Source organism: Mesocricetus auratus, unplaced genomic scaffold (assembly GCF_017639785.1).
Source record: "Mesocricetus auratus isolate SY011 unplaced genomic scaffold, BCM_Maur_2.0 Super-Scaffold_100014, whole genome shotgun sequence".
Classification (NCBI taxonomy): domain Eukaryota; kingdom Metazoa; phylum Chordata; class Mammalia; order Rodentia; family Cricetidae; genus Mesocricetus; species Mesocricetus auratus.
Window position 1 is genome coordinate 9,493,094 of NW_024429197.1, and position 27,163 is coordinate 9,520,256.

Sequence of the window (27,163 nt, forward strand, 5' to 3'; positions counted from 1 at the left end):
ACAAACTTTAAGCCGAAAAGGTAATCAGGGACTCAGCCCTTAAGTGAGGGGAAGAGTCCTGAGACAGGAAGGGAGGAGGGAGACTGAGGCAGGACCAGTGTAGCTTCCCCTCCTTTGCTGTAGCCCCATTGCCCTCCACCTTTGCCCGGTCCTCCACAGCACGCTGTGGTTCCCAGTGTGTCTTCCTCCCTAAGTGTCACTTAAGTCTGTGACATTTGTCACAAGATTGAGCAAGTCAGAATCCAGGATCTTTAGTTCAATTTGGGTTTCAGATAAATGACAGGTAATAACTTAATCAAGTATCTGAATTCCGGCTGTGAGCAGTCAGGGCTGGAGCACCACAAACTGCTCGACCATGCTGACACTGATGTTCACAATTGCTGCCATCTGGCACCAAGCTGTCCCCAATGTCCTCATCTGCTATAGTGGGTAGAATAGCCCCTGTCTCATCAGGTTGATTTGAATACCAACCACCAAGGGAAGGCATGGGATACAGGGAACATGGAGATTTGGGAGAAATCAGTGTCTACTTTGCATGCGTACGTATATGGGCGTGCTACATGTGGGTATGGGTGTGGATGTTGTGCCCGTGTATGTGTAGGCAGCAGGCTGACAACCCATGTCTTTATCTTTTTGTTTGTTTATCTATTGTGTGGGTCTCTCACTGGACCTGGGGCTAAGCTGACTGGACAAAGAGCTCCAGAGATCCTGTCCCAGCCACCTCAGTAATGAGATTACAAGTGTTCACTGCATGGCCATCATGTTTCTATTTCTTTCTCTTTTTTGTTGTTGTTGTTTTTTTCCCGAGACAGGGTTTTTCTGTGGCTTTGGAGGCTGTCCTGGAACTTGATCTGTAGACCAGGCTGGCCTCAAACATACAGAGATCCTCCTGCCTCTGCCTCCCTACAGCTGGGACTAAAGGCTTACACCACCACTGCCTGGCTCTGTTTCTATTTCTTCTTCAATTTAACCCCCCCCCCAACAACATCATCATTATGCCGCCAAAGCTGGCCTCAAAGTCACAATCACCTGGCCCCAGTCTCCTGAATTAAATTTATTTCTATTTTTTCATTTATTTACTTAGTATTTTTAGAAACAGAGTATCAATATGTAGCTCTCCTCCTCTTGCCTTCCTAATGCTAGAATTAAAGGCATGCACCATTACACCCTACTTAAAACTGTTACTGCATGTAAATTTATTGGGGGGAAGTTGTCCTTGTGCTCCAGCACGGTTAGGTCAGGACAACTTGTGGGTGTTGGTTCTGTCCTTCCACCATCTGGGGCCTGGGAGTCACCCACGGCATCGGTCCTGCAGGCAAGCTCCTTTACCCACTGAGCCGTCTCGCAAGTCCATCCCACAGCCTTCTAAGCACGAATGTGCCCCCGATCCTGTGTGACTTTGAATAAATCACTTCATCTTTCTGAGTGTCTAGTAGGGGGTAGTGAGTTCTCAAGAGAATCACAAGCCACCTGGAGGTATAGGTCTATACCAAATGCAACTTAGTGTGCAAAGCCTGGCACCCACACCTAGAACCAAGCAAGCAAGGACACACTCACACACACACACACACACACACACACACACACACACACACACTCAGCAGGAGGCTTTTAATGAACTAGCCAGCTTGTCCTTGGGCTCTCACCTGAGACTAAGTCTCACTACACCTGGGCCCTACGACCTCTTTAGGTGCAGGCCAAATCCTGCCAGAGGGAATCCTGATCCCACCGGGCCTAGACTTTGCCCTCTTCACGGGGCTTCAAGTTCAAACCAGACCACCATCCGGCCTGGTGCGGAAGAGACGCTGGACCTGGCCTGAAACCAGCGCCCTCAAGTGATAGGGTACAACACAGACTGGGGGAAAAAATGCGTATTAGGAAATCACCCTGGGGGCGCTGTGGGTCCTGGCGCTGGCCGGCTTGAGACATGGGGATCACATAAGAGGCCCCAGGTGGGCTCCCTGCCGTGCAGAAGCTTTCGGAGGGAGGCGATCCTAGGGTGACCAGAGAGCCTGAAGACACACGGCCCAGGATCCTTTCAAGCCTCTGTCTGGATCAGGCCCAGGACATCCCTTGTAGGGTGGCAGCCCCTCCCGCTCGAGGGAGAAGATTCCAAATGCTGCAGGAACAGGACAACGGTGGCCCGGGCGGTGTCTGCGCAGGGACACGCAGCCCGGGAAGAAGAAACCCGCAGACTCTTGGGTGGGCAGGGCCGAGAGTGGGTCAGGGGCTCGTGTGGAGGCGGGGCCGACTCCCAGGGCGTTGGGGGCGGGGGTCCGCGCCGGGAATGCCGCGCCGTGGGGACTGGGCGGGGCTAGCCAAGCCCCGCCCCCGCGCAGGTAGCCAATGGGCGCGGCGGCGCCGGGTGACGGAGGGAGCCGAAGTGCGAGTGCCGCGGCGGCGGCGGACGGCCCAGCCAGAGCGCGAGGGGCTCGGGGACGCGCGGGGGTCTCAGTGCAGCGGCAGGGACCCCGGGGCCCGGAGGCAGCGCAGCCCGGGGCCGCCGGGTGGAGCGCGAGCGGTTCGGCGGCGGCGCGATGCCGCTCGCCCAGCTCAAGGAGCCCTGGCCGCTCATGGAGCTGGTGCCACTGGACCCGGAGGTGAGTGAGAGGGGCGGGGGACAGGCGCCGGCGGCCGGCCAGCCCGGATCCGCACAGGGGCGGGGCGGCCCGCGTCTCTGCAGCCCCGCGAGGACGCGAGTGCCCTCTGGTCTCTAGCCCACTGTCCGGCTCCACCCCCCTGTGCTCCGGGTGTGCGTGTGCAGGGGACGGTTCTGCTGGGGACGCTCAGTACCTCCTTGCGGTCGCCAGGAGAGGGAACCCAGGGGCTGTCCAGATTTGACACCCTGAGCACCCCTAGGACTCGTCCCGCTTATCATCTTTTGGGAGCTATGGGAGTTGCCCCAGTCATTGCAGAAGGGAAAGGCTTGGGTCAAATGTCTGAGGTTCTATTAGAGACAAGGATTATGGGAATCCGGTTTCTCCCCGTTCCTTCTCTCCAAGAGCTCTCTTCGTTCCTCCACTTCTGACCGTAGGAAGGTAGCCTTTCTGGACCCATGGCTGTTATGGAATGTGAGATGATACCACCTCTGGAGTGGGAACCTCCTGGTTTCCTTCGCCCTAATGCTAATGACACACGGGTCTCCTTCAGGTTATGCTGAAAAGAGGGGGAGCCCTTACACCTTGTGAAGATTCTCTGGAAAAGAGACCCCGCATCCGTCTTCCTCTCTTCCTTCTTCCTTTTCCGTAGAAAAGGCTGGCCCGTGAGCAGTGTGGCTTCTGCCTTCTAGTCTCTCCCAGAAGCAGCTCCTGTCCTTCCAGAGCTTTGTGGTCCAACCCTGAGCACGTAGGAGGCCACTTTTGGTGTTGTCCTGTGACCCTGGGACCAAGGTCAAGTCTTAAACCAGCAAGTTGAAGACTTTGCCCTGCTCTCATGCTGGAAGGAGGTGGTTGAAACTTTGCCTTAACTGGAACTGTTAGGGGTACAGAAGACAGATGGAGACCTCCCTTGACCCCAGGACCTAGATGATTTTTCTCCTGGCTTGAACCCTTACCTATGTTTGGGACCTCAGGGCAGTCACCATCCATCCTGCCTCTCAGGGCCACAGGTAGAGAGGGATCCACAGTGGGGACCCCAGGTTCAGGCACCCAGAGCATGCTGCCCCTTTAAAGGAATGGCCTACACTGGCTATTGGAGGGTGGGCGCGGCTGGATTAGGTAACCAACCTGAAGGCACAATTTGGAGTAAATTGTTCTGGGATCCCTGCCATGGGGTTTTTACAGGCCCTACACAGCCCTCAGAGGTTCTCTCGCTGACTCACCCTGGTAGGTGAGGAGCACTGCCCTGTGCAGCCCCTGTTGCCTTCCCCCTACCTCAGGACTGGGCACAGGCCTGCGGGAAGGCTCAGAGGTGTATTCCTTTGCCTGGGCACGCCCCTGCCACCTGGGCCTCCAGAGGAAGGTAGAGCTGAGCTGGGCATGGTTAGGGAGGGACTTAGCCTGGAGAGTCACAGTGTTACAGGAGCAGTGAGGGTAGAGATATAGGAACTCTGGCCTCCTCCAGGGCAGCATTTCCTGCTTCCCTTTGGGAAATCCTGAGGCCACAGCCAGCTCCATCAGGGGCCAGGTTAAACCGGAAACATGTTAATTTGAACACTGTTGTACCTGAATTTGGGGAGAGGAGACTGTCGGATTTCCTGGGATGGGGAGAGGATTTCTCAATGAGTTTTACTTCAGAAATGCTGAGTGGCCCTTAGTCCATGTTCAGGCTATCTTGGGCTTCTCTTTTCAGTGCCACAAATGCACTTCTAAATCTGCTTCCTGGGCTTGACAAGGTGCAAAGCCCTGGGTACTGCTGCTGGTGTCCCCTCCCCCGGGCCATGGAGGTGCCAGTGGGCTGGGTGCTATTGTTTGGGTAACAGGAGCCATGGGGCAGTGAGGGTGTGCTTTCTTACTTGAGAACAGGGCCTTGCTGTTCTTAGAGCAGATGACATGTAAGCGATACATGTGCCTGACCTGCAGGTACTGTCGCCATTGTGGGCAGCTTCTAGCCAGGAAGGAAGCAGGTAAGGGGGCTGGCAGGAGCATTTGGCAAAAGAGGTTTGGGATCTGAATTTCCCTGCCTTCCCATTGCTCTCACCAAAAGTGGGCTGCTGGGCCCAGGTGGAATAAACCAATTGGAAGTATGGGTGAGGGTGCTGCCTGGGCTTTTCTCAGTTTGGGCAAAAACAGCAGAGTCTTGTCTCCAGGTGCTATCCCGCCAGGGCTTCACTGTCAGTTGTCCATGGATGCTGTGTGTCTTTAATCCTCACAACTTCTCAAGATAGAAATTATGACTCCCGTTTTCAGAGGGGACAGCTGAGCTTGGAAATGCTGGCTTGTGCATTAACGTGTGGAGCAGGATTGGAACTCAGTGCTCTTGCCGTTTCCTACCAAGCAAAGGCGACTAAAAGATGAGCATGGGCTGGCACAGGTGGCGGGTACTCCAAGAGCAGCTCCGGATGTTGGCACACACTTCTCAGGCGCAGGGCCCTTGTCCAGCCTTGGCCGAGGCCTAGCGGTGTCCTGGCACTTGGCCCCCAGGCTCCAGCAGTGCACAGGGCTGCCAATGCTGGGCTCAGACCCCAGTTCCTGGGGCTCCTTCCTGCCTGCGGGGCATGTACCGTCTTTCTCCGTCTGTTCTGCTCCTGGCTTTTCCAGGAGCTTCTCTGGATCCTTAAGTGGGAAGAGGCGTGTCTATTAGGACCAGACTCCTACTCCAGGAAGAGGTGCAGTGCTCTGGGGTTCTGAGCAGGTGTCCATCCTCACAAGTGGTGCTCCTGAGGAAGAGAGGAGTGCTCCAAGAGTCCGAAGGGCCTTCCCAGTCCCAGGCTTTTTGCCCTGGTCCTGGGGTCTGTTCTGTTGCTCCCCAACCCCCTTCCTTCCCTTTCCTTTCTTCTATGGCCTTGTTTATGCTAGACAAATACTCTACCTCCTCCCCTTAGGCCTTTTTAAAAATTATTATTAAAGATTTATTTGTGTTATTTTCATGAGTGTGTGTGTGTGTGTTGGTGTCAGTAGGAGCCAGAAGAGGACATTGGATCCCCTGAAGCTGGAGCAACAGGCGATTGTGAGCTGTTCTACATGGGTGCTAGGATTTGAACTCAGGACCTCTGGAAGAGCAACCAGTGCTCTTAACCTCTGAGCCATCTCTCCAGCCCACCCTAGTCTTTTTAGGACTTCATCCAGTATTCTGAGCCATGGCGTGCAGCTGACAAGGTGGATGTGTCGTGGTGGCACAGAGAAAGAAACTGAGGCTCCAGAAGGCGGCGTGACAGGTGCAGGGCCTAAGTAAGAGCTGAGTCTATGGCTGTGGCTTTGTGGTCACATGGCCGTGTTCTTCCCACTGTCCCGCCACCCGTCAGAGCGAAAGGACAGATGCTCTCTGCTGTCTTCTGTGGCCTTTTTAGTCCCTTATTGAGGACCAGTCACTTCTAGGGACCTTGGGTATCAACTATTAAGAGAAATGGTCCGTGAAGATGATACCTAGGCTAGGATCCTAGCCAAACAAGGGAGGGGAGGTTTCTGAGCTATGCTAAAAACAAACAGATACATAAATAAATGCTTGACGCTTCTTGCTATATCTTCTCTCCTTGACCAGAGATTTAGGCTTGCAGACACATGAGTTTGAGTTATGATCCCATGGCTGTCACCTGCTAGCTATGACAAATCCCTGAGTGCTGAGGCTCGGCTGAAAAATGGGATAACAAGAACCTACTGTGGCCTCCTAGCTGTCCTTGCTGGGTTGACCTTTCACCTTTCATGTTGGACGCTGACCCAGTACTAAGGAACTGATGAAGGACAAGTCACTCTGCCTCCTGAGTTACCCTGTGTGCTCAGTGCTGTGGGTACACAGGAAAGAGGGAAGAATTAGAAGCTGTGAGGAATAGGGTTTGAATTCAGCCCGAGGAGATCAGAAAGGGTTTTCTTGGTAGGTTAAGTCACCATGCAAATGCTCGGTCATGCTCAGGGAGTCGGCTCATTTAGTGGAAGCCCCAAAGAGGGCCCAATAGCGCTTGCTTTGACGGGATATGTACTAAAACTGGAATGAGCTGGGCAGTGGTGGCGCATTCCTTGAATCCCAGCACTTGGAAGGCAGAAGCAGGCGGATCTCTGAGTTTGAGGCCAGTCTGGTCTACAGAATGAGTTCAGGACAGCCAGGGCAATGCAGAGAAACCCTGTCTCAAAAAACCAACCAAACAACCAACCAACAAACAAAAAACCCCAATACTGGAACGGTGCACAGAAGAGTAGCATGGTCTCTGGGCAGGGACGGCACGCAAACTCGTGAAGTGGTCGTCTTTAAGATGACTTAGGTACTTGCTATCGAGTGCGCATGCCCGGGCGCTCCCACGTGTGCACATTCGTGAAGTGAGTTCTCTCCTTCCACCTTCCCTGCAGGCCAGGTATCGGACTCAGGTTTTCAGGGTTGGTGGCAAGTACCTTAAACTGACAAGCCATCTCGCCAGTCCAGCATTCCGTGTGCTTAAAGCTTGAGAAAGAAGGTTCCTTTCGCCTGCCCTGAAATGTTGTAAGGTGGACGAAAATGTCAAAATTCGTTACCTTTGTCAAGAGTGCCCTTCTGGTGAATGTGGTGTGAGTTTTCATAGCTGGCCACTTGCACAGACATTCTTGTGGTAAATGTTGTCTGGCTTACTTGTTTAGTGGACCAGAAGACAAATAATTGTATATGAGACAGGAACCAAAAAAAAAAAAAGGACAGGAACAAGATAGTTGGGTGTGGTAATAACAATAATAATGTCTACAGTGGCTCCTTTGGGCCACTCACATGCCAGGTGTGTGTATTTTGGGGCTTGATTCATTGACTGTGGCAGCTGCCCATGAAATATATTATTTTTATCTCCCATTTTACAGGTGTGGAGACTGAGCTCTGAGAAGCAAAATGACCTCCTCAGGGTCATGTAAATGGTAGAAGCCATTGTGCTGGGTATTTGGAGATGCTGGCCATGGGTTTCATGCCGAGGGTCATATAAATGGTAGAAGCCATTGTGCTGGGTATTTGAAGATGCTGGCCATGGGTTTCATGCCGAAGAACTGGGACTTGATTCTAGTTTAGTCTCAGTCACGGAGGACGTGCAGTTTTCAGTGAACAGTCTGAGTTGAGTGAAGTCGAGGAAGATGAGTGTGTGGGGTACTTCTGGAGGGCTGGGGCAGGAGCTGGTGGGTAGGCTGTTTGTGATTGTAGGTGGGACATCTGTGACACCTAGTCTGGGTAAACTGAACTCAGCAACTGTATCTGACTAGCCCTATCCCTAGGCCCTGACCACCCTGTCCCTTCTCAAAGTGAGTGTGTATGTCATGTATCACTTGGCTCTTGGGGAGTATTAGGGGAATTTAAGGTTCTCAGGGCAGGAAGGATGGCCTGGCAGGCAGGAGGCGGTCACTCCAGAGCAAAGGGATCACATGTAATAGGTGGAACATAGCTTACCTACTGCTGCCAAGGCCAAAGCTGCCCTCTGGACCTGATTCTTGGCTCCAAAGTCCCGGCCTTTGGGAGCTTCCTGTCTATTTCACTGTACTCACTCCATGCCAGGAAGGGTGGGGACAGCTCCTTCAGTTGGGTTTCCAACCTCATAGCATGCAGGAATAGAGAAACTAGGGATGGTACCAAGATAGGTAGTTTTCATCTGGGGCAAAGTCCAGAAGAAACAGAGTAGCTCAGAGGTGGGCCTTGCGCCCGCCTCTCCCTGCAGGTAGCTCCCTGGGCGTGGTAGAGGCCACTCTACAGCAGGCCTTTCCTTAGCAGTGCCTACATTTGGGGCCACATTTCAAATCACCACTTTTCAGGTGTCCCTTCTGCTCCTTGAGCCAGGGCCTATCTCCCAGGCTGTCAGAAAGACTAAACAGTGCCACAGCAGTGAGGCCAGCCTTGGCTTGTGGCAGGAACTCCTATCTGCTCTCCTGGGACTCCCTGTCTCTGGGGAAGGGTGAGTCCGTATGTGACCAGCATACAGTAGAGAAACACAAAGCTGTGGAGGTACAGCCATCGCTTTCCCTGCTGAAGGTTCTCAAAGTCGGGCAGGGCCCGGGAAGCCACCTGGGGGGACACCTGCCCCGACTTTGTCTTCTTCCACCCTTATAGCAACTTGGGGGAGTTAGGATATCTATTCCAGTGGTCCGGATTGGGAAACCGAGGCCTCTCATGGTTGGTTAGTTTGCAAACTTTTGCACGATCTGCCTTGGCAGAGAATGGCTGTGTGTGCCACTTCCTTCTTCCTAGGAAGGGGTACTATTGGAGTTGAGACTGAAGATGATGGGGTGTTTGGGAGGCGGGAGGTTGGGTATTCTAAGTCCTGGAAGGGGCTGTTGCTAGAGAGCTTGATTCTTGCACAGTGAAGCAGAGGTGGAGGGGACCCATGTAGAAATGGCTGTTCTCTACGGCCTCCCATGCTCTGCTATTGGAAACAACCAAGAATGGAGAGTCCCCGGATGCATCTGTCTCCCCAAAGGTGAATTGTGACACTGTTCCTTGTTCTGTTTCTTTTCCAGAATGGACAGGCCTCGGGGGAAGAAGCTGGACTTCAGCCATCCAAGGTGAGGACTAGGGACGGCGGGTGAAATCATGGCCATGGAGTAGAGAGCATTGCTCTTGCATCGCCTGGAGGTGAAGGCCCTGGCCTCTCATCCTTTGTGTAGCTCGGCTCTCTTCCTCCGGTCCTGTCCCTATGCTGGAGACAGAGCCCACTGTCTCAGCCTTTCCTTTCCCAAAGACGAGGGAGGGCCCTGTGCCAAAAGGTAGGGAGCAGGTACAGGGTTTGTGTACATAGAGTATGGGCCTATGGAGAGGTCTGTGTGCCCTGCTGATCTCTCTGGTGGGTAGGACTGGGTGCAGCAAGGGCTTGGGAACATTTGAGCCTGAGAAATGCAATTGTGGGACTGCAAAGGTGACGGCTCTATCCCAACTGTGCCCGTGCCTCCCAGCTGTTTGCTTGGGACTCCAGCTCCAAAGCTTAGCTTAGTCCCTTCCCCCAGTTGTCTCTGTCTCTATTTAGACAAGGCTGGCCTCAAACTCAGAGATCCACCTGTCTTGGCCTCCCAAGTGTTGGGATTAAAGGTGTACACCACCATGCCCAGGCCCAAAAATGTGTTACACTCTTTGTTTTGTTTTGCTTTTTCGAGACAGGGTTTCTCTGTGTAGCCCTGGCTGTCCTGGAACTCACTCTGTAGACCAGGCTGGCCTTGAACTCACTGAGATCCACTTGTCTCTGCCTCCCCCCAAATGCTGGGATTAAAAGCGGGCACCACCACTGCCCAGCAGCACTTGTATTGGATAATTGTGTGTGCCCTTGTGTATATGTGTGTGTATGCATGTCCCTAGATAATTGTGTGTGTGCCCCTGTGTATATGTGTGTGCGTATGCATGTCCCTAGATATGTTGAAGTCGGAGGACAGCATGCTGGTGTCAGTTCTCTACTCCTGTCACGTAGATGCCAGGGATCAAACTCAGTTTGTCAAGATGGCAGCAGCCACCATTACCCACCTCGCCACCTCGACAGTCTTCCGTAGCTAAAAGTTGCTGTGTGACCTCGTTGGGTACCTTGTCCTCTCTGAGCTCCAGCTTTCTTTGTTTTGTTTTGTTTTGTTTTTTGTTTTTCGAGACAGGGTTTCTCTGTATTGTTTTGGAGGCTGTCCTGGAACTCGCTTGGTAGACCAGGGTGGTCTCGAACTCACAGAGATCCGCCTGCCTCTGCCTCCCGAGTGCTGGGATTAAAGGTGTGCGCCACCAAAGCCCGGCAAGCTCCAGCTTTCTCATCTCTGTAGTACGAAGAACCGCACCGCAGTCACAGAGACTGTGACGTCACAGAGCTAGTAGGATATAGAGGGGCTTTGGAAGCTCGCTGGTCAGGGTCTGTGCAAACCTGGATGCCATGTACACCACCCCAGCCAGAAGCTCTCCTGCTCTCTGAGTCTCTGCCCTCATCTGTAAGCTGGGGAGTAAGGCCTTTGCCACTGAACCGAGTGTAGGGCGATGAGTAGTAACTGCCAGCCACAGTGGGACTGCTCTGGTACACTGCTCAGCTCTACTCCCTGCCCACGGCGCCACCTTCTAGCCTGGGTCAGCCCCGCTGTAGGCTCGACCTTTGATTTAGAGTCAGGGTTGGTACTAGTGTTTACATTGATTTACTTTCCTAAGATAAGGTAACTGAACTGGGTGTGGTGGAGAGAAGCAGGCCCCTGCCCTCTCCTGCTGTTGGTTACTATAACAACAGAGCCTTGGGGCCAATAAGCCATGTAGCTTGGACATTGGTTATCTCAGACCGTGTCTGGAGATTCTGCCCACAAAGGAGCTGCCTCTAGTTTCCTTGTAATAAAACGAGGGAGTCGTGGTGTCTTAGGGGATAGCTAGGCCTTCAGGTCTCGGCTTTGAAGGTCCAAGGGGGTCAACGTAAAAGTTTTGGGGAACTGGTAGTGAGCTCAGTTGGTTATCTCAAGAATCTAAGGGGCCCAACCTGGTGGTGCAGGCTGTAATCCCAGTGCTTGGGAGGTAGAAACCGGAGAGTCGGAAGAAAGTCACGCTCTGGTGCCTAGTGAGTTTTAGACTAGTCTGGTCCACATGAGACCCTGTCTCAAAACGAAACCAGAAGGTTGGCTATGTCAGAGAGGGAGCTTATCCAGACAGGGACTTTGTTCGCTTCACTGAGGCGGAAGGTCCTGGTGGGGAAGGGGGTCAAGGCAGTGGGGCTCTCAGATACCACGTGGTGGAAAGCTGAACCCGAGCCTGGCTTCAAGCTAGAAGCTTTTTTATTTGGGATTTTTGTTGGTTGGTTTGTTTTCAAGACAGGGTTTCTCTGTATAGCCCTGACTGTCCTAGAACTCGCTCAGTGGACCGAACTGGCCTTAAACTCACAGAGATCCTCTTGCCTCTGCCTCTGAGTGCTGTAATTAAAGGTGTGGGCACCATCTGGCTTCAAGCTAGAGGCTTTGTGCTCATATATCTTTTTAAAATATTTTTAATTTATGTGTGCCTCACATGTGTGTAGTACCTGATAAGGCCAGAAGAGGGCACCAGAGCCTCTGGAACTGGAGTTAGAGATGATCATTAGTAGCCATGCAGGTGCCAGAAATCAAACCTGGGTCCTCTGGAAGAGCAGTCTTGTAACCAGTAAGCCTCTTAACCAATAAGTCATCTCTCCAGCCTTGTATATGGTGTTCAGAGGTGGAATAGCATTTTCCAGACGAGAAAATTGTTTTGTCGCACAGAGCTGGAAGTCAAGCCTTGCTTGAGCCACATTCCTCCCTAGCTGGTGAATCCAGAGCAGTGAAGAGGAAGAGCACTGGGTGTCTGGGGGTGCGGGGAGCAGGGGGCTAGCACTGAGTGCCGGCTCAGCCACAACTGGCTCAAAATTCCTCAGTGGTCTGGGTTTAGTACACTAGGGGGCACATAACCTGGGACCAGGACCTCGTCATTGTGTAGTGGTTGAACAGGCAGATTCCCCTTTATCACATATTTGTGCCCCATATTTATTTCACTGAGAGACACTCCTCACCCAAATGTGCTGGACACCCCCAGCCTCAGAGAGCACCCAGGTGTGCAGGGAGGTGGAGACAGGAAAACTGGCGGGTGCTAAGATGGGCACATAGAACCTACACATAACACTTCCTCCCCTCCCCCGTTCTTCTCAGGAGAGCGATTAGTGCCGTGAGCACATCCTAGCCTCAGCCAGTGTCATCTGAGCTCTTGGCTGAGTGTGAGCGTCGAGGTGGCCTCCTGTGTGTGACGGGTGAAGGAAGGTTGGGTGGGCACTGGGGTCCCCAGCTACCTTCCCTGCAGAGTTAGCATTTGGCAGGGCATAGAGGCAGGCTTTCCAGGTGAGGTGAGGCAGGCTCAGACTTGGGGGCCAGGCAGTCTGGGTTCTGTCTGGGGCTCATCTGCCTTGCCTGGGGCAAGTTGCGCTTTCAAAGGGCAGAATAGAGCCTAGCTATGAATGAGAAGAGCCTATCTTGCTGGTCATAACCGCACAGACCCTTAATCACAGCACTCAGAGGCAGAGGTAGGTGGATGTCTGTGAGTTCGAGGCCGGCCTGGTCTACATAATGAGTTCCAGGTCAGGTAAAGCTGTATTTCAAGACCTGTCACAAAACAAAGAAAAAGGGAACCTAGCTGTTAGGGCCCCCTGGAAGAGAGAGTGTGCTGTGGGCACCTGGGGCTTGTGCACAATGTTGGTATCTAGTGCTGGCTTCTCTCTCCATTGCAGCTGCAAAGAGGGCTGCGGCTTAGCGTCGATGGTGTGGGGCGAGCACGCCTTGGATCCCTTTAACTCAGTATCTTCAGGAACATCAGGGCCCCTGCTTGCTGCCCCTCTCCCCTCTTGGGAGTGGCTTGGGCAACCCGGCCCCTCCTCTGACTCTCTCCGGACCCCTTTGAAGCCCGGCAGGTCTATTTTGAGAGTATCTCCCGCCTCCCTTCCTCTCTTCCTGTTTATGAAACCCTGATCCCTCCCGGATCCCTTATGCTCCCCTGGCCCGGGAACTTGGGCAGGATGTGACTCTGGGCTGTAGGGAGTTTCAGGCAGCCTCAGTTATTGAGAGAAAATTCTCTTGGATGACCGGAACTGACCAGACTACCTGCTTAGTGCCTGAGACACATGCCTGGGCTCTCTTCCTTCAGCCTGCCCTGGGGAGAACCTGAAGTTCAGTAGAGAGCGGTTTTGTTTACAGTGTCTCTTTTCTCCATGGCCCGTTTGGCTCGCAGAGAGCCATCATCTTAGCAGAGGAGGGCGGATCCTGAGATAAGACTCGGGGCGCACCTGGCTTGCACACTCATTGCCCCACTTCCCGGGCGCCTCGCTCACAATGCTCTTTCTTGGCATGGACTCCTTTTCTTAGTCCCTTTCTGCCCAGCCAATACCTGTTCCTCCTCAAGAGTCAGCTGGACTGACTCATGCCCTAAGTCTTCTCTTCACCTCTGGGAGCTTCAGCACGTTAACTGCAGCCCTGTGGCAGGACAGTTGTGTTTTGTTACCAAGTATTTCTTTTTGGAGCTGCCTGAGGATAAGACAAGCCGTCCTTAGCTGTGTCTGTCTCCCACCTGGGCAAAGCAGGGGCCAGGAGCTGTCAGCCATGTCCAAAGGAGAAGCACCACTTGTGCTTGCAGGAAAGCCTTGCTGAGGTGTTGGGGTGGGAAGGGGTGTGGGGATCAGTGATGAAGTGTGGGAAAGTTTTGGCTGGCTCGGGAGCAGGCTTTTTAGTTTAACTCGTAGCTGTCTGTCCCGTGCAGTCCCCATGGGCTTGGACTTGTCATTTTCTGTCTGGGTCCTGTTTCCTTATCACTAAAATCAGAAAAGAATTCTTCCTTGGGAGATGTGCCAAGCCCAGGCCTGGTGGATCTACCTCAGCCAAGGCTGAAGGAAAGAGTGGTTAAGTGACCATGTGACAGGAGGCTCAAGTCTCATAGATTCTTCCCTGGCCTGACCTGGTGGTTGGGACCAGCCCCTCCCTTAGGATGCCTAGGCACAGTCAGCCTGCCGAGAGGCATGCTGGGAGTCATACCTGGAAGGGCCTGCAGATTTTGCCAGCTGGGGAAGGGATTGTTGGTGGCCATTGGGGCCAGCAACTGACATGTGGGCTTAACCATAGCATGCAGGGCACCCAGAGTAGACAAGGATCAGATGGTGTGACTGTGGGCTTTTCTTCCTGCTGCTCTGTGGAGGAAGACTCTCTGGAGGGCCAGGGCCAGGGCTCAGGAGTGTAAGCTGGTTTTTTTTTTCCTCCCCCGTACGCACCAGAGGCTTCAGGTCCTCCCCGCAGTCCAGCAAAGGCAATTCTGAGAACTTTCCCTCCCTCCTGCTGCTACCCTGCTTGCCACGGTGCTGCTTCCCCTGCTTATGGGGACTAGTGGGTTGAGGGAAGCCTGGCATAGGTGTCCGTGGCCAGTCTTCGGGCAAGCTGCCCTGCCTGAAGCAGCAGGAGCTTTGGTCTTGGGTAGGCATATTTCACAACTTCACAGGCCATCTACCACAGGCTTATCAGAGCCCTGTGAGGACAGGAAAGGGGAAGTACAGCGTGCGTGAGGGGGGCATGTGTTTCTACACCGGGCTGTCTAGAGAGGGTTTCCGATCTCAGCATGAGTGTCTTTGTTCCTGTGGGTGTGTCAGAGGAGGTGAAGCCCCATAGAAAGGGATGGGCCTGGTCCACGCCTGCCCTCAGGAACCCACCCATTCCTCTTGGGTCTTCTGAAATCTTGTCCATCCCAGGGCTTATGATTAGTGTGTCTGAAGAGAAATAGGACGAGGCAGGGTACTACCTGCTCTGTGAGGGAAGGGGTATCTCACCTCCGGGCTGGGCCAGCCAGACTAGCCTTGCTGACTTCTGTCCCATACGTTCTTGGGGAATCCCTAGGGTGTACATTTTCAAATGCTGAATATATATTGTGTGGGCATCTCATCGCCTTGTGACTTCTGTCTGTGTTCCTGTTGTCTCTCTGTCAGAACAGGAGACAAAAAGGGATGTACCTTTCGGCTCTCCCTGGGTCATAGCATGGGGTCTGCAGTGTCCCCTCCTTATCAGGGAGCCTAACTCATCTTGAGTTCCTCCTTCCTGCTGAGAGGGAAGTGAGAAGGAGGGGAGCCAGAGACCCTGCCTTCTGGGCTAGGAAAGCTAAAAAAAGCAGAAGTCGTGGGAGTCACAGGCTCCTCTGGCCACCAGCTTGAGTCCCACCATGCAAACCCCAGCAGATGTCCCCAGGGTTGAGAGAGACTCCGGCTTCTATCCCAGAAAGGTGAGGAGATGGGTAATGTGTCTCCACAAGTGTCTGTCATCATGACTCTGGACACAGAATAGGTTTGGGGAAAGCTGTCTGTCCCCTGGAGTTTCCGGGTAGCTGCATCTGCCCCCAGTGAGTCTTCTCAAACCGACAGTGGAGTTCAACAGCTGATCCTGGGGTGGGGTGAGCAGGAGTTGCTGTGTGGCCTTGGCTTAACCACAGTCATGCCTTCTGCCCGTTCCTTCCACGAGATGGTTTTGGGGGACTGATTAACTTAGTGTTCTTGGGTTTGACGGCACATTTGAGACCCTTGGAGCCTCTGAGAGTGAGGACTTGGGATGGGAAGTCCCAGACTGACTTTAGGACTGAGAGAGAGGGCAGGCTTGGGTGGGCAGGAAGTGGGCTCTGGCTGACTTACCTGCCCACCCTTTCCTGGCACTTGAGGCTGCTGACCACAGTCAGACAGGACCCAGAGGAGGGACTTGACTCAGGGCAGCTCTGTCATTGGTCTGTCTTGAACCTGAACCGCAGTTTCCTGTTCCCCCAGAGGAGCTAGAGGTTTTAGGGATATTTGGATCAGAGTTCACTTAAGGGACAGCCTCCCCCTCGGTCTTAGGCCACCTAGGAAGTCCCTGGGAAAGTTTTGAAAGACCTCACAGAGATGGCGTTGAGCACACACTCAGTGCTAGGCCAGCGGCTTATCTTCTTGTCTCTTCCCACCCTAAGCACTTGAGAAAACCTGCAGCTCTGCCCGCTGTCTTTGCCTGGGGATCCCTGCCCCGGACGCATGTCAGCCTGTGGAGATCCTGAACTCTGCCTGCCTCTCTGCTGCCAGCCCTATCTCTCTTGTTGGGTTCCAGGCCCTGTCTCCAGTTGATAAGTGCCTGTCTTCGTGGATTGGATACACGATAAATGTTGAGTGGTTCCTTGTGTCTCTCTGCATGTTCAGATGAGTCTGTCTGGCATAGGCACAAGTTCCCTCCTGTGTAGTGGACATGTGTTCTTGCCTTTGCCTCTTGGTACAGGTCTCTGTGTGCCTCTTTCCTATCTGCTGAGTAACGGTCCCAATCTACCTCTTCCTGCTTGGGGATATGTCCTTATAACATGCTCCCTGCCTGTTTAATGAATGTGTATGTGCTGTGTACATGTACACATTGTATGTATGTCTTTTTTTTTTTTTTTTTTTTTTTTTTTTTTTTGGTTTTTCGAGACAGGGTTTCTCTGTGGCTTTGGAGGCTGTCCTGGAACTCGCTTGGTAGTCCAGGCTGGTCTCGAACTCACAGAGATCCGCCTGCCTCTGCCTCCCGAGTGCTGGGATTAAAGGCGTGCGCCACCAACGCCTGGCTGTATGTATGTCTTACAGCCCCTGTCTCATAGGTATCTGTCCTTGTCTGCTCCACCTGTCTCTGCCTACCCGGTAGTTTGTCGGGTGCCTGCTCTTCTAGGACCTGTCTGCTCAGCACCTGGCCTGGTGTGGGCCTTTCTCTGTAGGCCCACGGGGAGGGTGAGGGAGAGGTCCGGAGGGCAGACCTCGGCACCGGGGAGTAGGGGGGTGAGAAGGGAACAGAGAGAGGGTGGAACCCTGGAGATGGGAAACCACAGGCCCTACGTGATTGGCTGTCTCGGGCCTGGCCCAGCCCCCGCGTCCTCACCCTGCACATCCGCCTTGGGCCCAGCCACCTCCTCAGCAGCCCCGGTGGGTTGTTGCCTGCCCTTGCCATGGTGCTGTGGCCCTGCTGGGCGGATGGAGCAGGACCCCAAGCTGCCCCGTCTGCGGCTCAGGGCCCTGCTCCCTTGGCTGCTCAGGAAGCAACGGTCCAGGATCGGCCAGACTCTGCCTGGCTCTGGCCCTGGCTCTGGTCCACAGCAGGACTCGGTGAGTGTACCCGGATATCTGGTCCTGGCTTGGCAGTAGCCCCTGGAACAGGTGTTTGGGCAGCCAATGTGGCCTAGCTAGCTTCCGACTCTCCTGGCCCTGCTAGATGACCAGACCTTGCCCAGTCTTGCCTCCTGGGGAAGTAAGGCGGCATCTCAGCGCCTCAGGGCAAGACTGGCAGATGGGAAGGCCAGAAAGGCCCTAGCACAGCAGTGACCGACAAGGGCTCCTACATGCTTCTCAAGAGAAGTTTGGTAGGGCACAGGTCTCTGGCCTGAACCCTCACTGGCCCCAGATGGGCACTGAGTGGGTTGAGAGGGATGTCTGGGTGACTTGGTTTTCTGTGTACCTCAGCCGTATCCACACAGCCATAGGTTTGCCTTATCTCATCCTGACTAGCAAAAAAAGGCCCAGCCCTACCACCCCATTATGAGCTCAAACCTTACTTCCTATTGTGGCAAAACCCAAACAACTGGGGGGGAGGGGAACCTTAGGGTGGGCCTGAGAAGGACTCTACACCAGACCCAAGCCTTGGGTCAACTCATCCTGCCCATGTCTGTACCTTCCTGTGGGTCTGAGCAGGCCCAAGCATCCATGCCACAGGAACAGGGCCTCACCTGAGTTGGCACCCTGCTAGTTGGCCTTCTTGGCCTTTGAGACACTGTTGGTACCCATGAGCCTGAAGGCTGTTGGGGGAGTGGTCTGTTGGGCCTGTGTTGATCTGGTGGGATGGCTTGGATAAGCTGTATGCCATGTTGCCCAGGAAAGGCCCCAAGCCTACAAAGGGGCCCGGGCCTACCACCTCTGTCCCTCCATCAGGATGAGGGCGTCCTCAAGGAGATCTCCATCACGCACCACGTCAAGGCCGGCTCTGAGAAGGCTGATCCATCCCATTTTGAGCTCCTCAAGGTTCTGGGGCAGGGATCCTTTGGCAAAGTAAGTCAGAGAGTTCCCTTACTGGGAGGACACCACAGGACATGTCTCAGGGGGAGGACACCACAGGTCATGTCTGAGGGGGAGGACACCACAGGACATGTCTCAGGGGGAGGACACCACAGGACATGTCTCAGGGGGAGGACACCACAGGAGATGTCTGAGGGTGAGGACACCACAGGTCATGTCTGAGGGGGAGGACACCACAGGTCATGTCTGAGGGGGAGGACACCACAGGAGATGTCTCAGGGGGAGGACACCACAGGTCATGTCTCAGGGGGAGGACACCACAGGAGATGTCTCGGGAAGGACACCACAGGTCATGTCTGAGGGGGAGGACACCACAGGAGATGTCTTGGGGAGGACACCACAGGGTGTCGGGGTTACCTTGGAGTCCATCAGAGGATCAGAGGGTATGGGTAAGAGGTTGATAACCGAGGGAGAGATCTTGGGGTCCTGGGGAGTTTTATAGGCCAGTGGGAAGGCTTTGAGCCACCTCTCACCTCCTACCTGTGTTTTCCTCCTCAGGTCTTCCTGGTACGCAAGGTCACCAGGCCTGACAGTGGGCACTTGTATGCCATGAAAGTGTTAAAGAAGGCAACGTTGAAAGGTAAGAATGCTTCCCTGCGCAGAACTCAAGCTGGGTTTGTGTGAGGAGGAGGCCCAGGCCGCAGGATTGTGGAGATGATGAGGGAAGAGCCTCTGTTTTCAGGGGCCTCTAGCATGGGGCAGAAAGCAAGCCAACTGTCAGCTGCCCTGGGCCCTCTCTGCCTCCCAAAACCAAGTACAGCCTAGAAGCAGTAGTGGGGTGCAGGATGCTTGAGGGTGGGAGGCTCTTGTGTTGTGTCTGCAGAGTGGCTTCATGATGCTTGGATGGTGGAAGCCTGAGGCTGTCTGGTCTCGGGGAGGTTCTGAACAGAGACGAGCATGAGAGAAGAGCGGGGAGCCCCAGGGTGCAGAAGCTGGGGACCCATAAGAGAAGATGAGTTGGAGACGAGGCCACAGAGCTGGATGACAAAGAGGCTCAGAAGGGAGCCCCAAGCCAGAGGCAACAATTCTGGGGGCTTCAAAAGTATATGAGAATGGATAGTTGGCTGTGGGTCAGTTGTTGATTCTGATTGGTCTGGGAACCAATGTGTCCAGACATCAGGTGGATCCCAAGCTAAGCCTTGGCTGGGGGTGGAACATGGAGAAAGGGAGGGGTCAGTCTTAAGGACAGTGGCTTTAGTGTGGGCTGACAGTAGTATCATCCCTCAAGAGAAATTGTGGGAACCACAGGGGAGGAGAAAGATGAAAAGATGTGGCCCCTACCATAAGGGACTTGTGGACTGGGTGGAGAGTCTTAACATGGCCTGGCAGTGAGGATAGCACAGGCTTGTGTGCAGGTCAAGGAGTTGAGGGATGGGCTACGGAGTCATAGAGGTCAGGTGAGAGTCTGGGAGCTCTGAGGAGTAAGCGTAGGACCTGTGCCTTGAAGGATGTCAGGAATTTGCCAGGACGAGATGGTAAAGGAAGAACCCCCAGGAACAAGGATCCATGACCCTGAGGTCGCTGGAAACATGAGGTGTGTTTGAAAGTGTCTGGAGTAGTTAACTGCAGCATGACCCCTGCCACATCTGGGGAGAGAAATGCGGGATTAAAACAAAATAGGAAGTAGTGTGATGGGAAAACGCCAGCATTGTGGAAACCCCAGAGAGCCTCAACCTTTGGGGATACTTCCTGGAAGTGGCAGGGTCTGAACCTCGTCAACCAAAAACCTGCTGGTGGCCAGAATTTATCTTTATCCCCACCCCCACCCCCACCAGACATTCAGGAGACCTATAATTGAAGCGTACGAGAGAGGCAGAAAAGTCAGTAGTTCAAGGCCAGGGTTGGCTACATAGTGACTTTGAGGCGAGCCTGGGCTACATGGCAGCTTGTCTCAAATAATCCTCCCCAGCAAGAAAAAAGACAGTGAAGAGCAAAGCTTGTGTGGAGCGTCCTCTTAGACCCACCTAAGAATTCCATTGTAGCGTTGAGCCTAGGGACTCTTGGGAGATGGAAAGGGGTTGATAAAGGTACCCTGAAGGAGGTAGTCAGCGTCTGGGGGCCTCGGGAAATAGGGCGCCCTGGGCACGGGGTCTCAGTGGCTGTGGGGCGTGGTGGAAGACTGGACAACTGGGCAAGACACCAGGGACTCTACCTGGACTTCATGGGGAGCAAGAGCGGCCAAGCGGCCAAGGGGAGGGAAGAACAGACTGAATGCCCCCCCAGGGTGGGAGCGCCTTGGGCGTGCAGACTCGGAAGAATGAGTGGGAAGAGACAGAGTTGGGCTTGCACAGGCTGTGTTGGGTGTGTAGACTTTTAGTGATTTCCCTTGTCTTCTGGCCAGTACGTGACCGAGTTCGGACCAAGATGGAAAGAGACATCCTGGCTGATGTGAACCACCCATTCGTGGTGAAGCTGCATTACGGTGAGACCACAGACCCTGCCCAAGTGCCACCCTCTCCTCAGTGTCCAGCTTTGCCTGTCAACTGCTGTGTTCCTTGTTCCTTGTCCCACCTCTTATGGGCCAGACCCAGGAGCCAGGAGTAGAGGCACTGGTCCCAAGGCCCAGCTGACGCCATCTTGCCTTCTGCCCTCTCTTAGCCTTCCAGACTGAGGGCAAGCTCTATCTCATTCTGGACTTCCTGCGTGGTGGTGACCTGTTCACACGACTCTCCAAGGAGGTAAGCTGACATCCCACTGCTGGGGATGTGATGCAGAGTCCCATCCTGGGACCTTATGAAGACCACTCTTGGTGTGGTCTAGGCCGTTAACTTCCCCAGATTGACAGTCCCCAAACTCAAGAAAAGTCACCGGACCTGAAAGAGGCCACCCCTGGCAAAGCCTTTACGAGCTTCTCTGATAGACTGAAGATGAACAGGCCTAAATGTGACACCACCATGGTCTATAGTTGCTTGAGGTAGACTGTCTAGGGAAAGAAGCCTAAACCCACCTAGGAAGCTAGACTTAAGATTCTAGCTGGGCGGTGGTGGCGCTCGCTTTTAATCCCAGCACTCAGGAAGCAGAGGCAGGAGGATATCTGAGTTTGAGCCCAGCCTGGTCTACAGAGTGAGTTCTAAGACAGCCAGGGCTACACAGAATCCCTGTCCCAAACCACAAAAAGAAAAAAAAAAAAGACTTAAGTTTCTTGTCCTGTCATTGACATAAAAGGATAGAATATAAAGGACCCAATATAAAAGGATTTTTTAACAATTGGGAACTTTTTTTTTTTTTTTTTGGTTTTTTGAGACAGGGTTTCTCTGTGTAGCCTTGTCCTGGAACTCGCCCTGTACACCAGGAGGCTAACCTGGAACTCACAGAGATCCACCTACCTCTGCCTCCCCAATGCTGGGATTAAAGGTGTGGGCCTCCACCCCAGCTAGGTAAACATTCTTTATTGGTTTCTTATTTAAGCATCTCAGGTTCCTTTGGTAAATACATCCTGTACATGTTGTGAGTCCCTACCTCACGTCTTACCTGAGAAGTATTCGTTTTCTGTGCGTAGCCTCGTGAGTCTGAGTGTCTCAGATTGTTCCGTACCAGGATATAGAAAACCACCTTGTTCTACGTTACAGCTTCCTAGCTCTTCATTTTGCCCGGGAGAGGCAATTTATTCTAGTCTTTCACTCCTGGGGACTTGGATTATTTTTCTGTTTGCTGTTTCCAAGCTGCAGCCCAGTGAGTGACTTGTGTATTAGAGAAAGATATGTGGCATTACACTTATGTCCCCAGGGTAGACCTTAACGCCAAGAGTCTCTGGCTGCCCCGCAGCCCAGCTTTCAGGGAACAGGGTGTCCCGACTATAGCGTGTTTCCTTCCCTGTGGCAGGTCATGTTTACAGAGGAGGACGTGAAGTTTTACCTGGCTGAATTGGCACTGGGCCTGGACCACCTGCACAGCTTGGGCATCATTTACAGAGACCTCAAGCCTGAAAAGTGAGTGAGGCCCAGCCCTACGCCTAGCCTCTCTACAGGGTGCAGAGACCTGGGCCTCTTGTAGAGCAGGGCCTCTCCGGTAGAGATGATGCGTGGTTGGAGCGGGGTGGTGGCAGCAGCAGATTGACCTCAGGTAACTAGGGACTGCCTGACCAGTCGTGCTGCTACCAAAGGCCACCAGGAAGCTGTGTCTTGTCCCATCCTGTCCCCCATCCCCCACCTCCAGCCCCGTGCAGTGTGACGCACAGATGCTGCCTTTATTTTTTTTTTAATTAATTAATTTATTTATTTATTATGTATACAGCATATGTTTGTAGGCCAGAAGAGGGCACCAGATTTCATTACAGATGGTTGTGAGCCACCGTATGGTTCCTGGGAATTGAACTCAGGACCTCTGGAAGAGCAGGCAGTGCTCTTAACCTCTGAGCCATCTCTCCAGCCCCCAGATGCTGCCTTTAAAGATCATTTCCTGGCCGGGCGTTGGTGGTGCACGCCTTTAATCCCAGCACTCGGGAGGCAGAGGCAGGCGGATCTCTGTGAGTTCCAGGCCAGCCTGGTCTACAAAGTGAGTTCCAGGACAGCCTCCAAAGCTACAGAGAAACCCTGTCTTGAAAAACCAAAAAAAAAAAAAAAAAAAAAAAAAAAGATCATTTCCTGACACGTTCCTCCTGGGGTGTTCCTTGGTATCTGAATGCATTGCCTTCCAGTGCTACCTTAAGAGCTAGGACAGCCTGGTGGCAGTTAGACACACCCCAAGTCTGGTGGCAGAGTTAGACACACCCCGAGTCAGGTTAAGTCCAAGAGTTTGAAGGCAGCCTGTACAATATAGTAGACGCTGTGCTTAAAAGACAGACAAGTTCCACTGACATCCAAATCTTGTGAAAGGGAGTTCCTTTCCTGAGATGTCGTTTTCCCTTTAGCCAAACGGGCCCTTCTGACACTGCCAGGCCTCTGTCCTACCACTCATTGGGTAGATCTGGACCCAGCCCTTCTGGGCAGGCCCAAGTTCCTCCATCCCATGGTACCACGAAGTCCACATAGTGCCTGCTGCCCAGGCCCCTGACTCCTGTCTCTCTGTTCCAGCATCCTTTTGGATGAGGAAGGCCACATCAAACTCACTGGTGAGTGAAGCAGACCTGCTCCTTTTAACTCGGGCAAGGATGAGGGGGCCTCCTGATAGGCTCTCCGCTGAGGTCTGGGAGTTCCCTAGGCTTCCTGAGAGGTGGTGCCAATTATAGATATGGATTCAAAGGGCAGTCCTGGTTATGTTACTTGTTTTTATTTTGTGGGGGTTTTACCTGTATATGCGTCTGTACACCTCATGCACGCATTGCCCATAGAAGCCAGAGTACCCTGGAACTGGGCGTCAGCCATCATGTGGGTGCTGGGAATTGAACCTGGTTTCTCTGGAAGAACAGACAATGCTCTTAACTGCTGGGCCATCTCTCAAGATCCCCAGGTCCCAGTTCAGAATCACAGCTCCCCACTACAACCTGAGGCAAATCCCCTTGGTTTTCAGCTTCTTCCTGATGTCTCAGAGGGAATGTCCTGCTCTGGCCAGGAAAGCTAAGTGTGGTAGCAGTGAGGAAGCCAGGGGTCCTAAAGATGGCTCTCTCCCCTCCATCCATGCTGCAGACTTTGGCCTGAGCAAGGAGGCCATTGACCATGAGAAGAAGGCCTATTCGTTCTGCGGGACAGTGGAGTACATGGCTCCCGAGGTTGTCAACCGCCAGGGCCACACCCACAGTGCAGATTGGTGGTCCTATGGGGTGTTGATGGTGAGTGTCCCAGGCTCTGGACTTAGTTTCCCACGTGTACAGCAAAGAAGGCCACTTTGCCCCCTCCTGTCTCACAGCCGAGCTTACTGCCCTGCACGCTGTTGCACCTTCTTTCCGTGGGAGATTCACGGGTGTCGCCCACTCGGAGGCCCTCCTCCCCCAGGGGTGTCGGCTACCCCAAGAGCCTCCTCCCCCAGGAGTGTTGTCCACCCTGAGAGCCTCCTCCAGGGGTGTCGGCTACCCCGAGAGCCTCCTCCCCCGCTTCAAGGCTCAGTGCTGCTTCTGGGCCCTAGGTTGGGATGGGGTAGAGGCAGGCATGGTCCTTGCTCCAGGGAGCCTGGATCAGGGTAGCCTGGGAAGGAGGAGGAGAATGTGGGAGACAGAGACTAAAACTGCACCTTTTTTTCCTGCAGTTTGAGATGCTGACGGGCTCCCTGCCCTTCCAGGGGAAGGACCGGAAGGAGACCATGACATTGATTTTGAAGTAAGGTCCAGTGCTACCCTGGCACTAGTAAGGTCTTCCTAATCCCACGCCAGTTTCGGGCAGAGAGTTGCCTTTCCCCTGGCTCCACAGACCCTTGTCGTCTACTGGGGCCAGTGTGAGATTTCTCTAAAGTCTTTGGGAGGTGAGTTAGCAGTTGACTTGTCTGGACTGACCTGGGACAGAGACCTAGACAGAGGGAAGGGGCTCTGGGACTTCTGGGGTGGGGCATGTCACTGATGAGACCTGCGGCTGTTACAGGGCGAAGCTAGGCATGCCCCAGTTTCTGAGTACGGAAGCCCAGAGCCTCCTGCGGGCCCTGTTTAAGAGGAATCCTGCCAATCGGCTTGGTAAGCAACCCCAGCTCGGGAGGGGGCATGGCAGTGGGGAACAGGGTACAGCTGCAGCCTAGGCCACAGGGCCACATCTGGGACTGAAAGGAGTCGTTGTCCTTTGTGTGAGCAGACAATGCTTCTGGCCACCCCATTTTCTGGCTCCATGTGTGGTGTTGGGAGGGTGACCTGTGTGTAGGGGGAGGGCAGGAACTGAGTCATCCCTGCCCCCTCAGGGACAAGGACAGAGGCCCCACATAGCTTCTCTGCCAAGGTTGCTAGCTCAGGAGAAGGCACATGAGCCGGGGAGTAAGACAGGTCCCAGTACTAGCTGTGTCTGTCCCCGCTGCCTGGCACCTTGCAGTCACTGTAAATATTTGTTGAGTGATTGGGTACCATTTATGAGCTGCGTGATTGGGCAGGTAACTTCACCACTCTGAGCCCCAAGTTCCTTGTGTCACTGGAGACTGAGGTCCCAACCTGGCCCCCAGGTTTCTTTGAGTCAGAAGGACGTGCCTGTCAAGTACTGGAGTCTACACTGTTTGTTGACTTTTTAATTGCTGGCTTCATCTGGACCGCAGCCAGCTTCAGAAAATCCAGCCCAAGTCCCTGAGTTGAATTGAACAAGAGTTTGTCTCAGGGATGATGAGGCCAGTAGGCGAAGGGCATGGGTGAGACTTGTGGCAGGAGCAGATGAAGGACTTTGTTGATCTCAGAAGTCCAGCTTCTGTTCTGACTGTTGTTTGGACAAGTCGCCTGTCCTGCCTGGCCCTTCCTCTGTCAGTACACTGGCACTCGATGATCAGAGGCGCCATGAAGTAGAAAACACTGAGGGGCTTCTGGGTGGTGGGTGCTGATGAGGGCAGGGTGAGCCCAGCCTGTCTTCTGCTGCAGCAGCTGGTCCAGAGCACCTGGGGGACAGGCTTGGTGTCTGAGGTTGGACTTTTCATTTGTCCCCTTTCAGGTTCAGGTCCTGATGGGGCGGAGGAAATTAAGAGGCATGTCTTCTACGCTACCATTGACTGGAATGTGAGTGAATCTGCCCTCACCATGGCTCTGTGATGGTCACAGGAAGGGTGGGAAATGGGGCCTCTGCCAACTAGGCCCTCAGATGTGGGAGACAGAAGATGGGCAGCCTTGAAAGTGCCCTTGGAGGGCAATGCCATGCCCTTGAAGGCAAGACTGGTCTCCCAAGGCTGTTGTCTACTGGGCAGCGTAGCCTCCACTGTTCTTGCCCAGGCTGCTGGCAGACTATGGGGTCACCATGGTGATCAGAGCATACGCCTCACCTTACAGAAGCTCTACCGTCGTGAGATCAAGCCACCTTTCAAGCCAGCTGTGGCCCAGCCGGATGACACGTTCTACTTTGACACTGAGTTCACATCTCGCACGCCCAGGGGTATGTCCCTGATCTGCTTTGTCTGTCTAGGACCGGGCCCAGTCAAGCAGATCTTTGGGGGAATTCTGGAATACAGAGGTGACCTAGGACTCTGGGAGCTCAGGTGTGTGTGTAGGCAGATAGGCAGTGTCTGGCTCTATTCCTACTCAGTCCTGGCCTCACACTGCCTCGCTGCCTCTCTGGGGCTCTGTGGCCTCTTTGTTTCTGGGTGAGGGAATGAGATGTGGGGGTGGTTTAGGCCACAGCAGGAAAGTCAGGACCCCCGCCCCAGGCATCTTCCAGCCCACGGGGAAGACTAACCATGTCAGACCTCCACTAGCGTCAGGCATGAGGAATCTGACCTGGCAACCCTGTGAGGGGAGCGAGAGTCTGGCAGAGCAGAGGTGACATGCCCACAGGTTGGTTGAATGAGGAATGGGCTTTGGCTCCCGAAGCTGGCGCTCCTTTGCTCACCTGGAACATTCAGACAGTCACAGACCCGCCTCATTCCTTGGTGGCTACAGAAAACCAGTGAGGGAGCGCAGGACCCTGACTTTCCGGCCAGATGCTGCCAGTGAATGGGGAGTTTCGTGTTAGTTCTGTGATGCCTTCTCTGAGAGTGATTTCCCTCTCTGTAGCTTCCACACCGCCGCTGACAGGAAGCTCATCGCTTGTGAGCTGTTTCTCTTCTCTCTCTCTCTGCCAAGTCCATTGCAGGTGTCTGCTGTGTGTCAGCCGTAGGAGAGAGGTGGTCAAGACATGGTGACTAAGAGAACCGTGTCGCTCAGTCCGTCAGTGGGCAGGAGATTTTAGAGGGTCAGAGAAGCAACCTCAGGCAACTTTCTCAGAGGAGGGCATATGAACTAAGCCTTGAATGATGGACAAGGAGTAGATCTTCTAATCCAGGGGGACAGCGTGTGTGGCAGCTCTGAGACTCTTTCGAGCATGTGGAGCTCCAGTGGGGCTGACTGCCAACGGGGAGAAAGGGTAGCGTGGGACTCACGTACCCAGACTGGCGTCAGACTAGTAGCAGTTCTTCTGAGCGCTGGGATTACAGGTGTGTGCCACCATGCCAGATTTGCTTATTTATTCATTTAGTATGTGAATGAAAACAATGAGAAGATCTTTACGATAGATAGAAGGGAGGAAGCAGACAGAGGGAAGA

At 53.7% G+C, this 27,163-nt stretch overlaps 1 protein-coding gene across 3 annotated transcripts in view; it reads left to right on the forward strand.

Moving 5' to 3' along the window:
• Positions 1 to 2,414: 2,414 nt before the first annotated feature.
• Positions 2,415 to 27,163, forward strand: part of Rps6ka1 (ribosomal protein S6 kinase A1) — a 36,986-nt gene continuing 12,237 nt past the window's right edge. The window contains exons 1-13 of one of the 3 annotated variants that reach the window (XM_005079567.4): positions 2,415 to 2,600; positions 9,048 to 9,092; positions 17,957 to 18,073; positions 18,599 to 18,680; positions 20,442 to 20,522; positions 20,699 to 20,778; positions 21,923 to 22,029; positions 23,113 to 23,150; positions 23,665 to 23,807; positions 24,221 to 24,291; positions 24,550 to 24,638; positions 25,585 to 25,649; positions 25,917 to 26,019. In XM_005079567.4, coding sequence (XP_005079624.1) covers positions 2,538 to 2,600; positions 9,048 to 9,092; positions 17,957 to 18,073; positions 18,599 to 18,680; positions 20,442 to 20,522; positions 20,699 to 20,778; positions 21,923 to 22,029; positions 23,113 to 23,150; positions 23,665 to 23,807; positions 24,221 to 24,291; positions 24,550 to 24,638; positions 25,585 to 25,649; positions 25,917 to 26,019 — 1,084 coding nt within the window. In that variant the 5' untranslated portion in view covers positions 2,415 to 2,537. Of the gene's footprint in view, positions 2,601 to 9,047; positions 9,093 to 15,129; positions 15,277 to 16,935; positions 17,138 to 17,956; positions 18,074 to 18,598; positions 18,681 to 20,441; positions 20,523 to 20,698; positions 20,779 to 21,922; positions 22,030 to 23,112; positions 23,151 to 23,664; positions 23,808 to 24,220; positions 24,292 to 24,549; positions 24,639 to 25,584; positions 25,650 to 25,916; positions 26,020 to 27,163 lie in introns of those variants that run through there. The other 2 variants (XM_005079569.4, XM_021232676.2) reach the window with 2 other exon arrangements.